At 47.6% G+C, this 14,639-nt stretch overlaps 1 protein-coding gene across 1 annotated transcript in view; it reads right to left on the bottom strand.

The window, feature by feature from the left end:
- Positions 1-2: 2 nt before the first annotated feature.
- Positions 3-14,639, bottom strand: part of SYNGR3 (synaptogyrin 3) — a 52,565-nt gene continuing 37,928 nt past the window's right edge. Inside the window, exon 3 of the mRNA XM_067534199.1 lies at positions 3-5,716. Within this exon, the coding sequence (XP_067390300.1) occupies positions 5,484-5,716 (233 nt within the window). The 3' untranslated portion in view covers positions 3-5,483. The remainder of the gene's footprint in view (positions 5,717-14,639) is intronic.

Raw genomic sequence — 14,639 nt, 5'->3', positions numbered from 1 at the left:
GGCCACGTCTATTCATTTTTAAATCTTTATTGAAAATAAGTTGCAGTTGGTACACGGACACTGAAAACACGCAATCACAGATTGTTCTTTCAAAAGAGCAATACAAAAATTGTAAACATTTTTACTTACTCCCATACATAGTCCACTCTATACTACAATGCACGTAGGATTACTGACAACTGCAACTGTCGGAAGCGGTCTGCTTGAAAAGAGGTATTTGCAAGAAATTAAATCGCAAACCACATTTGGTATCAGTTTGATATTAAAAACTATTAAAGAATCTGAGGTTTAAATGCGTATTGCAACAAAATACAGGCAGCTAAATTTGGGCTTCAAGTTGATGAATTAAAAGGCCATCTTTTAAGCCTCGTTGGTGAGGGTTTTTTGACATGAGTGGCTCCAAGAAACGCTATTTATTAAAGTACCATGAATAAATGTATAATGGAGATGAGCTGACAGGCTCCCTATACACACAGACACACACCCTGTAGAAAAAAGGCCAAAAAGTGAGTTTGCAAAATTTAAGGTAGTTACATACAAAAGAAATACTGATTCCATGGAAATGATTAAATGATGTCCTGTTGTGGAGGTGATGTCTACAGTTCATCTTAACGTTAGCCTGTATGACACCTGCAGCATGTAGAATTGAAATGTAGTCTGCAAACACTCACTTTGTGATGGGGGGTGGGAGAAAAGGGGGGGTGTGAATTACTGGGAATACAGACCTGAGGCAAAATAGGAAGTACACGTGCTAGAACAGTAAGTGCTGAGTGTTAACATGAAGTAATCTTCAACATAGCTGTAAGTAGGGTAAGTACTACCTGCACTTTACAGACCAGGAAATCTATCTACTTCAAAGCATCTGTGCAGAAAACAAAACCCAAACTCGGTGGTGGTGCTAACATTATTAGCACAGGAATCACTGTGACCACGCTGTGTACACTACTTTAAAGACTTTGTTATGGACAAAAAACGAAGAAAAAAAAAATCAAACTTCTACTAAACCTCAGTTTATCATGTCATCTTTACTCACTGGGAATAATGAAAAGGTAGGAAATTATACTTTTCCCTCAGTGAGACATTGCCAATATACAGCTGTTTTTTCCAACCCTACAGTACTGAACATGCTAAAGCAATGAAGCAATGTTTGCTTGTTAACTTCAGTGGTGAGAGGTGTATCTGTTACGGCAGGAAGGCACCCTGTATCAAGATTATTTCTATAGGGCAACTCTCCAGCAAGGCATCTATGATTCTTTAAAAACTATTCTTTACACCCAAATGCTAACACTGCAGAAGCTTTAAGCAGACTAGTCTGAGAGCAGCATTAGCTGGCCCTCGGTGTGGTAAATTATCTACGCGGCTTTCGGAGCTCTGAAGGGAACGCTATGCAGTATATATTTAAACAGCCTGCAAAAACAGCATATGGGGAGCGACTGGCAGAACATTCACAACAAAATCCTGGCATGCTTATAAGTCTTGGTCTGGCTCGTTAGAAGAAAAGCAGCTAATATCTACTGAACCACAGTAAATGTACAACAGAAAAATAGGGGAGAAGAAAAATACCATTCTGGGAGAGGCGCATGAAAGGGTGAGCTGGATAAGTACTATCTGAACCCCAAATAATGTACTACGATTATTACACTGACATCTACTAATTTTCTAACCCTAGTCCATAAGAATATATTTACTTACAATCTCTATCTGTGTACACTAGTCTACTTCACAATTCACTGACACGGAGGATGTGCTACCACAACAGTTGTTAAACAGCACTATTAACGTTTCAAAGGGCTACCGGGAACATCTTGGAATCTTGCAAACTGCTTGGAAACAGGATTTAATGCAAGCAATAGGCACGTATCGTTACTGGCGGCTGTGAGGTCAGAGGTCTTCTGCTACCTTTAGGCGTATTTGTTCATTCAGCAGGGTCTTTAACAACTAACCATCTATGCTACTACCCAGTGAACTAGAGTGAGACAGGAAGTTCAACATTCTGGCAAATGCGCCAGAAAACGTCTTTCGTAGCGGTATAAATACTGTTTCCAAGGCAGGTGTGACTTGTGCATGGCAACACTACATTAATTACACTTTTATCTGATGTGACTGGCTGAATCAGCCTTGTGGGGCCAATTGTAATTCATCACAAGGGCAGCAATTGTGCCATGACAGGCCCATGTTTCCACACTGCTTTCCCCACACTGAAGGCAGCTCAGCTCTGAGTCCATGGCTGCTTGAGACCATGGCACTTGCTGTTGCTCGCTTAAGCACCAATACTCTTCTGAAAGGCCAGTTGCCAGCAGGGAGTGAAATAGCTGGGGGACAGGGAAGGGTTTCAGCAGCAGAGCGAGCCGGGCAGGACGTCCTTCAGCTGTGTGAGTCTAACCTTGCATTGACTGAGTAGGTTACAGCTTTGTACGCCTCTGATTCCAAGCGAGTAACAAGCTGCAGGGTTTTGCTGCCACCACTGAAATTTCCCTGGTTCCTGGTGCTCAAGCCACCTCCCCAAACCTTGGAAAGTAGCGTTTCCTAAGGGGGTCACATTAAAAGTGTAATTAAACATAGTGACTACTGGTTTGAGCAAAGCACACCTGGCCATGAGGAGAGCAACGTACCCCTTGATTGTGACATTAATGCCTCTGGCTAGTCAGTCACAACCGCATTGTCTTGTCTCTGTTCCTCAAGCACTATTTTACGTTTGCTGCTCTCATCATCGGTGTGCAACTACATTTTTTGCATTGACTGTACTCTTGCTATAACAGGCCTTGGAGGAAAATTCATTCAGTGTTTCATTTGGGGAACGTAAAAAAGAGAAAATGCAATGTAGGCCTCAGGTGCTTACATTCATATTGTAATATTTAGCACATTTACACCACTGATCAGGACAGTTCTAGCAGTCAGACAGAACTTTACAGTTCTTTACAGTTACAAGGAAACTCTGGAACAGGTATATAGTTAGAAAAAAATACAATGTACTGAACAAACATCGCACATGTACAATCAATTTAAGTAAACATTTAAATTGATTATAATTTTTCTAAAATATTGACACAAGTATCTTTTGTGCTGCTAAATTTTCAGTGTTCCCTCTAAGGAAAAGTGCTACTGTACCCCTGTATGAAACTCGTTTGCTTTTTTTTCCCAACAAGATTGATTTGGTAGAGAATCACAAGGGTCATGTAATTAATTTAGGTGGATAATGTACTGGGCGTCAGATGGTCTTTGGCCTCTTAATGTGAGGGTTTCTCAACGCTTTGCTGCTGTTAACGGCACTTGATGGCAAAGGGCAACTGCAAACTTCCCTATTGCATTTGCCTGTTGCATCTCCCTGCTTCAGGCCAGCAGGAGGCACCTGGCTTAAAGCACAGCAGCAATCTGTGGCTTGTCCTCAACTCCTTCACTGTTTCGGACAGGAACCCCTTGGCAGTGGGACTGAGTTCTGCAAAAATGGTTACTAAATTCTCAGGTGGTTGCAGTGTCAGCTTGGGTGCAAATGCATCTCAAAACAGAGCCAAAAATGACTGAAGTGAAAGGGGGAGAATTGTTTAGTTTGATCAATGTAATGTGAAAAACCAGCTGCAGTTTAATAGTCTAGACATTGGCAACTAAGCTTGGGTCTTTGAGATGCAGTAAATGTAACTTTCACTGGAAATGCACGTTTTAATCCTTCCTGGATAGTCAGGCGTTCAAGTAACGCTGTTTTGTCAGTGAGAGAGACCGCTTATGACTGTCACTGTTAACGAATGTATTTATTTGCTATTTAAATAGCTGTTGAAATGAGCCGCATTAATGGTGACAAAACTTTTTTTTATTACAAGAAAAGGGGGAAAGTCATTTTAACTATTTGCTCATCATGAGGTCAGACGTCATAAGACATTTCAACTGCCTCACTCACACCCACACACAAAGTTTGCAAACAAGAAATACAGTTTTCAACTGGCTCTTGTTAAAAAGCCAAATTAACCAATAACATGGATCCAGATTAGCAATGGATGATTTTATAGACAGAGCAGTTTCCAGCATGGCGGTAAGAGGGTCAACATTGAACTCATCCAGATGTGTCTGCTCTTCTTGTAAAGATCAAACACCACAAAACCACCACTGTTGGTCAGCTGGATAAACTGGGAATGTAGGCTGGGACAGAATATTACTGGGATAGAATATCTACTCAATTTTGCCTCTTACATTCATTTGATTCTAATAAGCCAGTCAGTTTGCAGCTGATATCAACTAAAATTCACGCATTTTCCCCTTTCACATTTTATATTAACGCACTGTTAATTCTCTCGCGTTAATTGAAGAGATGGGTCATGTTTCATGTTTACTCTTCATTTACTGCTCACACTATCAACCGGAATGGCTTTTCAGTCTTGCTTTGTAACATGTAAATGGTTTACTTCTTTCTAGTGGCTGCAATGTAACAATATATTTACACCTGAGTTTATTTGCTTCTGATAATGGCAGATGGGGGCACTTTCCAAAACCAAAATAGAGGCCATGCTTTTCAACTGAATCGATTTAAATTTGAGTCACTGTGTTTTAACACGCCCACACCACTTGTTTCAGCAACTTTAAATTACGGAGTAAATAACTGTCCAAGATCACTGGTAGGAACCCCTTGTAAATTTGCAAACTTTAGCATGACAAACTTTATGTAGATATTGAACTGTAACATACCATATTTTCCACTAAGTGGCCTTTTCAATTAGCAGATAATCATTTGTAGAATCGTTTTCCAAACCAAGTTTAGAACAGTACTTTTTAACAGTACTAAACTGATACAATGTTGAAGTTGATAAGAGAGTGGTTATTCAACATTAAAAAACAAAACAAAAGGCAAAAACAGTGATGCATGTTTGCAACATCTGTTCATTTCTTTCGTACAGTAAATATATACAAATTAAAAACCACACTGATATTATTTCTTTTTAAATTTGGCACTTTCCATAGACTCTACTTTCTATGCAGCACAAGAAAGCTCTCTAGCGGCTTCTTGCAGTGGGAAGGTCGGAGGCTAATGTCCACTAGAATGAATGGGAACTGTGTGTGCAGACCCAGGTTCATTAAAACAAGAACAATTCTGTGTTAGTTCTGGAAGAACGAGATAACCATCAACTATTGTGTTTTCTAATAGGAGAATTAGTATCTATTTTCCCGGGCGCTCAGCGAAATTCAGTGCTAACATTTGGCATTAAAACAAGCCACAGAGAATTGTGTTGTTGTTGCCATGTGCATTTTGTGTAGTAGCCACCTTCCTTCTGTTTCAACCTTAGAGGGAACACTGCTTTTATCAAAAACCCTTAGACAGGTAAGACAAGAACCAATACTACTGTACAGAATTCACTGCACAACTAGCTAATAGGAAGTCACCCAGCACTGACTCGCCACATTTAGGAAATGGTACTTAATACACTTGCAATCAACCAGTTAACTGTACTGCACCAGGAGGAGACTTTGTCTAATTATACACAACCTGGCTGAGCCCGTTAGTAAGCCGGCACCTGGTACCCTTTTGGACTGGTGTCTCTGGTCTCAGTAAATGGCGGGCTCTGATAGGTTTCCGTGCTTTCAATGCCGCTGCCGGCTGGGTAGCCGGAGTATCCTGTGTTGGGGTCAGTGGCAAACTGATCCGTGGCAAAGAGAGTCATGTCAGTCCCCAGGTGGTATCTCTGCATGGCCATCACCGTCAGGGCAACCTTTAATGAGGATGGAGGAGTTCAGAGAGTTAGTGAAGGCACCAGCGGTTCATGACACTGTCTTTGTAGTCTGATGGTTCCACCCTGGATGCAGGCGCCTGGGTGCCTTCTCCCATCCGGCCCCCTCTGTGTGGTACCATCAGCCCCAGCCCACCGTGCCCACATCCAACGGCCACGTCCTCCCTCCCTGCTGCCTCCAGTCGTGCTGCTAGTTATTCTCCTTCCCTAGCCTGTGTGTGTCAGTCCTTAGACAGTGCGAGCTACAGGCCAGGGGCCACCACCCCTTCCCGAGCGTGTGCACAGACCCAGGGCCGAGTGGGGAAGCAAGGCTGCAATGGCTAACCGGAAGGTCCAGGACGTGTTTACACACACCAGGTAAAAGCCAGAGTCTGCTGGGGGTTGGTGGGCCTTGCTCGCTGCCTGGGCTCAGTGGAACCAGCTCTCCAGAGATAGGCGCATTTGTTGATGTTCCCTCCCCCACCGGCTGGCCAGCCAGGCATGGGGCGGTACGTGATGACCAAGACAGCCACACAGCGCCCCCAGCACCAGGCAGGGGCGCCGGCTCAGCGTGGACTGTACAAGACAAGTCCCATCGTCAGTAGCACACCCGGGTTTCCCAGGATCGCCGGGCAGCTACTGTGCTGGAGTCCCGGCCTGGGCGGACTGTGGAATTACAGGGGGCGAAGGGAAGGCAGCAGCGAACCTGTCTACCATTGCACGTGCACCCCCCGCCCCCAAACGAGGGCTGAAAATACTCATAGCAAGGTGAGAGCAAGGACAAAGGGAAACGTGTCCTCTGACCAGAAAACACCGGGCCTTAGAGAGACGTTTGATTGTCCTCCGGCCCCGGAGGGCGGGTTGCACCGGATGCTTAGGTCATTTATGCAGAGATGTGCGAGGTAAAAATATTTATTCAGCCTTTATTGGCTGCCTTAACATGAAGCAAAACCGCGCTGGCTGTTAGAAGCCAGCTTCTGCACTGAGTTATTGCTGCCTTCCATGGGCTCGCGTTCCTGTAACCAGCAGAATCCAGGCCATTTATTGAGGCAAATCTGGGTCTCTCACAAACGCAGTAAGTAGGTCAATTCTGCAGAGACTCCTTCGCCCTTTGGTGAGGTTACAAGTATTCAGGTCATAGACTGGGGGCGATGTGAACGGTGGAACTGCTGGAATGACACACCTGCTTTTATTTCAGGCTGATTCATTAACAATTCAATTCGTTTATACATGACAGGGTTATGGAAAACGGCCTGCGGAATCGGAGAGCTGCTTCCTAGGGGCTGACAATGGCTCTGCCACGTCTAACGTTGATATGCTAGCAGTGCCCATGTAATAGCTGTTTATTTTCTGTGTATTGAATATGTAAAGCACCAGGGTTTATTAGCAACACCAGTAGCTCGCCACTGATTGGAAAAAAAAAATCCATTGGCCAAGGAGTCCAACCACTTCAAAATGACGACTCTTCAACACCTGGGTGATTGCATAAAACTCAGCCGTCTGTCAGCCAGTTTCATTAAAAGAATGTAAAGGGTGGCAAAAGCCCAGCCTCAGCTCTGTTATATTCTGCACTCAGCATCAGCACTGACATCAGAATGGGACCTGCCTGGGACAAGAGCAGAGGACTTGCTCTTGGTGCAGCTGGGAGCAAAATTTTCCCAGGGTTTTTATGAAAGGCTTCAGCCTTCACTCATCTAAGGAAAGTATTTTACAGAGAGACTGTCCGGGGCTTTGTCGGAATTGCTCTCAAGGCACAGGGCCAGCTCTGCCATTTTTTTTTTTTTTTTTAACTGCCCTTTTTAAAAGACGCACGTCACAGAGACAAAATTGGTTCTGTGCATACAGGGCCAGAGCTTCAAAAGCAGCCAGCCGCTCCCACTCCAAACAAAGGAGAATCCCCAGCGCTGAGAACAATGGCAGCTGCTGGGTGCGACTGCAAAACTCTCCAAAAGCCATGGGTCCGGATCGCAGAGAGAATTGTGTCCCTGGCTGGCTGGGGGTTGAGAACGGGGACACACAGCCCTTCCCTGCTGGGGCACTTCTGCTATTCCCGCACCGTGAGTAGCGCCCAAAAGCTCTGAGGGTTGGGAGGTGCTTTGGTTCCCAGACTAGTTCCCAGTGGACATGGGCCCGTGTCACAAAAGACACCCCAGCTCCCGGGAAGCAATCGCAGCAGAGTCCAAAGGCCACTGAGTGTGGGGCTCCCCGCCCGCTCCTAGATGCGGCCCCTGCAGTTCAAGGCTGACGCTCACTGGTGGGAGATGGTGCCTGGGGAGACTTGCCCTGTTGCTGCTCGGGCCAGGCCCAGGGTCTCTGGGGCAGTCCGTGGGGCTTCCAGCCCAGCACCATTCACTAGCACAGCAGACTTGCACTCTGCCCAGGCCTCACCTAGCACTGTTCACACTCACCGGTGTGTGTGTGTGTGTGTGTGTGTGTGTAAGTAACCTGGGCAACCGACTGAACCATTTTTAGCAAAGCACCTTTCCAAAAGGCCGCCCGGGATTGGGCATAAATGGAACTAACACAATCCATTCAAAAGCCCTTCTGGGTCAGCCCCCCGCCACCAGGCACTTCAAAGGCAGCAGCCAGGCTGTGTGGCGCTGACCTGGGCGGACGAGGAGAGACGTTGCCAAGTGGCTGATAAGATGGGGAGGGCGTCTCGCCCAACGCCTCTTTGTGCGCTGCTACGTTGAATACAGTTTAGCAATGAAGAGACTGAGGGCCTGTGAATTAAGTGGAGCTGCAGGGAAGCTGGGATTAAAAGAGATTTAATGGGATAATGATAGAACTAGGGAGCAGCTAAACTGGTGAGAAAACTGGGGCCAGCCCCAGTGCTGGAGAGGCCCAGACCATGCTCTGCGTGAGACGATCCAGTTCCTATCATGCTCTGTGATGGAACCACCGCAGCTCCTAAAGGGCGACATGATCCGTACCCCGCATGAAGCCTAACTGAGCAATGACAGGGAGCGTGGGGAAGCAGGGACTCGCCCCTACACACACTCCCAAACTCTTTAGTAAGCAGGCAGTGTGTTATCTGACAGCTCATTTCAGCTGGACGGCTGTGCACACACTGGTTGTGTTACCAGTTGGAGGTGTGAATTCCAACAGGGCATCCTAAGGGATGAGTCTGAGATCAGCTTTCTGCGCACGGTGCTTGTCTAATGCAGGCAGTTATCGGTTTTGCTGTCATATTTGGCACATCTTTGGGGTAAAGCGCTGCTGCAATTCAACATGACATGCATGTCCCCTAGGAGTGCGGCGCTGATAGAGGACTTCTACTGAAGGAGACAAGCCAAGCGCCTCATTCTTGCCATTTGCAGCCAGGACACCTTGGGCTGTGATCTTGTCAGATCTCACAAACCGAGCAGTGGTAGGCCTGGCAGACTTGCGGGGTCGGGGTACGGGGGTTGCGTCGTAGCGGAGTGCTATCTTTCAGACTGGCTCAGATATAAAAGTCAGGTGCATTTCGGTGGTGACTGAAAATCATCTGGCGCTCTTTGCAAGAGTCCGGGTGTCCTGGACCAATCCCATCTCAGGTCATTCATTCTGCTCGTCCCACCTACGTTTGCCAGGCTCTTTCAGGTAGCTGCTCGGAGGTGATCAGTTCTTTCCACGGGACGGTTACTCTCGGAGGCCCAGACGAAAGCAGGGCTTGCTGTGTCCGTGCTCACGCTGATTCTTTCCATGGTGCGTTTCCTGCCTTTTACTTCTGCGGTTCCTTTCTTTTATGGTTAAATTAAACAGCCTGGGCTTCACTCCCTCATTTCTCTGGCCTCGGCTGTTTCGCAGGCCAGGGGGCTCGGTGCAGCCTCGGTCACTAACTGGTGGAAAAGGGCGAAAATCCGTCCTTTTGGAGGGGAAGGCTCAAATGCTAGGCTGGGGGAGGGATTCTGCAAAGCACTCAGCACTTGTCTTGCTCTGCTCCCACAGAGGCCAATGATAAATGGAAAAGCCCCCACTGAGAGCACAGTTAGGTCAGCCCCGAGAACGTCTGAACAGCCCCTGCTCCCAGACCACTTCCCTGACAGAGGCGGCTTCCGGGGGGCTGCCTCTCCCTGGCACTCAGCAGGACGGGCTAGTAGCTGGGAAGCATTTCTGCAGGCGAGGGGCTCAGCGAGCTGTAAGCGCAGGCACTGAAACAATGGAGCTCGCTGGCTTGCGTTCGATTTCAGGGGGGAGGCGTGCTCACAGGACTGCGGGGTTGGAAGATGGGGAAGTTTGGAATTCCCCAGACCAAAGGGAACCAGATCTGGCGTTGTCCAGCCACCTCCCCACAGGTTTCATCCTGACTCCTCAGAGGGTCAGAGAGGTTTCATTGTAGCTGATCTGCAATTATGTCTCTCCTATGAACCATCTTGGTGTGGGAAGTACCCCAGTTCCTCACATCACGTCCCAGTTCCCCTTTTGTCCGCTCTGCTGTGCTCAAATCTGATTTCGTTTCCCTGTTTCTTTTCCCCGTGACATTTGCTGTATCTAACGCTTGGGTCCTTTATTCTGCAAACTCGTAATTCCTACCCTGGGAGTGGGGGAAAGGCAATGTTCATGGAGCTGTACGAATGCGGCTATGTTCACTCTAGTCTAACAGCTAAGGCCCAGCAGCACACTTAGAAAGCTGGTGTGAGCGTGGCAAAGGAGCGCTTAGCCTTGGAGAAAGATGCCTCCCAGGGCTCCCACCTCACGACACAGAGGGGGCAGGATGGGCACAGACTTCGTGCTTGTCTGTTCTAGGAAACCTGAGAAACGCAATTCTCCATCTGCTCAGGTCCTATGGTGGGAGCCACTGCAGACACAGCGCGGGCGTCTTCTCCCAACTGCTCGGAACCTGGTCAAAACCCTGCCGGTCTGCACTACAACTTCAGCTGCTGCCACCACCCTGGGAGAACCAGACGCCTGGCTTTTCCCAGGGGAGCTGCAGCCATGGGATTTATCAAGGCTCTGGAATTCCCAGGAACGAAGAAAAACATCGGTCTGGCCACCGTGCCAGTGATGGCAGGGCGATGGGGTTTGAGAGCAGTTCTGGTGAGATAGCTGGGGTACCCCACTGCACTGTGGTGAGGTTTCTAGTGGTCACGTTACCTCATCCTCCAGTGTTGCAGCAAGACTGATTTCGGGGTTCCCACACCGTTCATGATACGTGGGTATCTAATATGTCCGAGATAATGATTCCTTTCCAACTGCTCTCTGCACAACGTGTTTTATTGCCCCCAAATCGTTCTTTTGGCTATAAAAATGTCCCTAAATATTTTCCCTGCTGAAGCTCAGCAGAATATATTGTGTGACATCAGCATGGCAGAATCATAATAATCCATGGGGGATAGGCCATGTCAGGTGTGGTTAGGAAGATTATGATATGCTAAGTAAGAGAATATTACTTATGTTCTTGTGTAATATGTGACATGGAAGTTATAGATGTATTTGATATGTCTGTGTTTCAATTGGGCTACCTGGGCAACACCCCAGATAGGAAGGCTGCAGAACAATGGCCGGCTTAATGGCCCATTAAGGCCTCCCCAGGTGCAAGGGGCCTAGAGAGAGAGGCCAGCATCACCAATGAGTCACCAGAACCTGCTTACGTGACTGGACCCCAGGCACACCTGAAGAGTCACCAGGATTGGCCCATGTGATTATGGACTCCATTTTGGGTCTTGTGACTGTCCGCAGGCCGCATGGCCGGGGGAGGGGGTTTATAAGATCAAACCACAGGATCCATCTTGGTCTTTGCTCCTGTCCAGTCTGCAGACATACACTGACCTCTGGACCAATTCATCTTGCAACTGAACTGAAGGACCTAGACCCATCCAGGTACTGGATGTGAACCAGAGAGAACTACACAAGCCTGCAACCCACATTTCTTCCAGAAACCTGAAGTATATGGACTTTTAATCATTTGTATATCTGTGATTTACTTTAACCCTTTAACATTTCTCTCATGGTTTATTTCTTTCCTTTTACAATAAACCTTTAGGTTAGACACTAAAGGATTGGCTGGCAGCGTGGTATTTTAGGTAAGATCCAAGCTTATATTGCTCTGGTGCTGTGGCTGACCCCTTGGGGTCAGAGGGAACCTTTTTAGCAAAGAGCAGAGAGTTTAAATAACTGGTCTCTTTGCTGGACCTGGTGCTGATTTGGGAGCCTGGAGCTGAAATGCAGTGAAGGGGGCTGTGGGCATTTGTGGACTGGCTTCGTGATACCCAGTGTGGGGTAATCAGAAGCAGTTCGTGGCTGGTTGGGAAGCCGGGCTTCAGTGTCACCCACCAGCGTGGGGAGAATCTGCTCTCCTTTTGCAGCCTGCCCTGACCTTGGCATTATCAGTTGGCTACCCTGGGCACGGGTCGTATCACAGTGGCGTAGTCGTAGCAGGATCCACAGAACCAGAACATTTGGGTTTGGATCAGAACCTCACGCTATTCCAAATTTTATAATTTGATATTGAGAGTGTTAAAGATTAAAGTTAGTCAAGATGAGTGAGCAGAGATCATATGACGAGATGAGCACGAAACAGCTTAAACAGCTGTGCAAAGAGAGAGGAGTAACTCCTAGAGGGAATCTCTCAGGGCAGAAAATGAGAGATCTACTCAGAAACAACGACCTGGAAACAAAGTCCCCAGCTGGCTCCCCTGCAAAAGGAGCAGCTGCAGGTGAAGGGCAGCAAGCCGATAAAGAGGGGTGGAATCTCCAGCGTGAGAGAGAGAAGATAGAACTCCACTTATGGAAAATGCGACAGGAAGATGAGATAGCTGAGCGAGCTGCAGAGCGGGCAGCTGAGATAGCCAAGCAAGCTGCAGAGCGAGCCGAGCAAGCTGCAGAAAAAGCCCATCAGAGACAGGTGGAATTAGCCAAACTCCAGCGCCAGGAGGGAAGAAAGGATCCAAAGCTGGAATCTGAGAATTCTTCACTTCTTATCAGCAAGGGTCTGGAAAGAATCTGTCCCGTTTACAGAGAGGATGAGGATATTGAAGAGTTTTTATCCACTTTTGAAAAACTCTGTAATATTCATCAGGTGCCTGATGAGAAAAGGATGCCTGTTCTCCTCACCAGATTGACTGGAAGGGCCAGGAAGGTATTCAATGATATGCAGTCAGATGATGCTTTAGATTACAGAAAATTTAAAGAAGCGGTGTTGCAAAGGTTTAAAATTACCCCCGAGTCTTACAGGCTGAAATTTAGAAATGTTAAGCTGTCTGATAATGTTACCTATGTTGAAACTACTCATAAACTGCTTGGGTATGTGAAGAAGTGGATTGAGGGAGCCAAGGCTTATAACAGTGTTGACAAAGTTGTTGATCTGATTGTTAGGGAACAGCTCCTAGAAATTGCGCCCCACCAGATCAGAGCAGCTGTTATGGATAGAAAGCCCGATACCGCTTTGGAGGCTGCCCAGATTGCGGATGATTTCATGGAAAACAGGAGCCGGGAGGGGCCTAGGCCTCAAGGGAAAAACAACCCCTATGCATCGCAGGTTAGAAGGGAGGAGGGGTCCAGAAATAAGACTAGCCCCAACTTGGCCAGGAAGCCTTATACCAGCCCAGAGATCAAAAGCGCCCACCCTGGAGGAAAACCCGCCGCATGCTTCCAGTGTGGACAGACAGGCCATATAAGGCCAAATTGTCCAAACTATGGGGGCAGGAATAACCCAAGGCCAGCAACCCCCGGCCCTCAATTAATTCCAACGCTGTCGCTTTAAGTACAGAGACTGGCCAGGTGCAGGAGGATCCTGCCGCCTTGTGCTGGGAGACGGGCACTGCAAGGGTTAATGCTACCTCTTTTGAAATCCCCAGTGGGGGGGGTGAGGATTGCCTCACTAACTATGTGAGGGCAGAGGTGGAAACGGACAATGATGAATTCGTAAGGGGCGCCAGGGTCAATGGGATCGAGTGCACTGCATGGAGGGACTCCGGCTCAGAAATCACCTTGGTTAAAAAGGGATTGGTCCGGGAGGAGGATTATTTGCCGGGCAGGAGTGTGAATTTGGTGGCTCTTTCTCAGTACAAATCAAAGGTACCCTTGGCGAAGGTCCACCTGGAGTGGGAAGATTTTAAGGGTGAAATGGTGGTGGGGGTTCGGGATCCGCTCCCGACAGATGTCTTAATAGGAAATGACATGGTGGTTATGAGGCGCAAGGTCAATGTCGTCACTAGATCGCAGAGAAAATACGACTTGGATGTAGATGCCCCACCTGATAGCCAAAAGAGGGGGTCTTCTCCTGTGCTACCAGCTGCGAGTGAGTTGGAGGTGCCTCAGACGGCTCTGAATTTGAGTGAGATTCGGAAGGAGTTTGTTAGGGCGCAGCAAGAAGATATTTCTTTAGAGGGGGCCAGGAGGGAGGCCCAGAGCCTAGCTCCAGCAGAAGAGGGAGCAGGCAGGTTTTTCATGCATGAAGGCTTGCTGTATAGAAATCCCCCTGCGGGGAAGAAGCAGCCTCATGATGGGAACTGCAAACAGCTTGTAGTACCTGAGGAATATAGAAGGGAACTGTTAAAGCTGGCTCATGATGGTCCATTTGCAGGACATCTGGGCACGGACAAGACTTGTGACAGGCTGAAACAAAACTTTTATTGGCCTTGCATGTCTGATACAGTGAGGAATTATTGCAGGAGCTGTGATTTGTGTCAGAGGCGCAAAAGTTTGAAAGGTCCTAGGAAGGTACCCCTACAACCTCTGCCCATTATTGGGGAGGCGTTTGCCCGAGTGTCGATGGATATTGTGGGACCGCTCCCCAAACCTTCCAGAAATGGGAAGAAATATATTCTGGTGTTGGTGGATTTTGCCACCAGGTATCCTGAGGCTGTAGCTTTATCCAATGTGGAGGCTGAAACAGTGGCTACCGCCCTGTTTACTATTTTTAGCAGAGTGGGTTTTCCCAAGGAAATCTTGTCAGACCGTGGAGCTAATTTTATGTCAGTTGTATTTAAGCAGCTGTGGGAGATGTGTGGAGTGAGTCATCTAAAA

The sequence above is a fragment of the Emydura macquarii genome, unplaced genomic scaffold, assembly GCF_026122565.2.
Source record: "Emydura macquarii macquarii isolate MOO-44397 ecotype Brisbane River unplaced genomic scaffold, CSIRO-AGI_Emac_v2 contig_3390, whole genome shotgun sequence".
NCBI classification, from domain to species: domain Eukaryota; kingdom Metazoa; phylum Chordata; order Testudines; family Chelidae; genus Emydura; species Emydura macquarii.
Note: the sequence above shows the minus strand (reverse complement) of the source record. Positions and strands in the feature narration are given on the sequence as shown.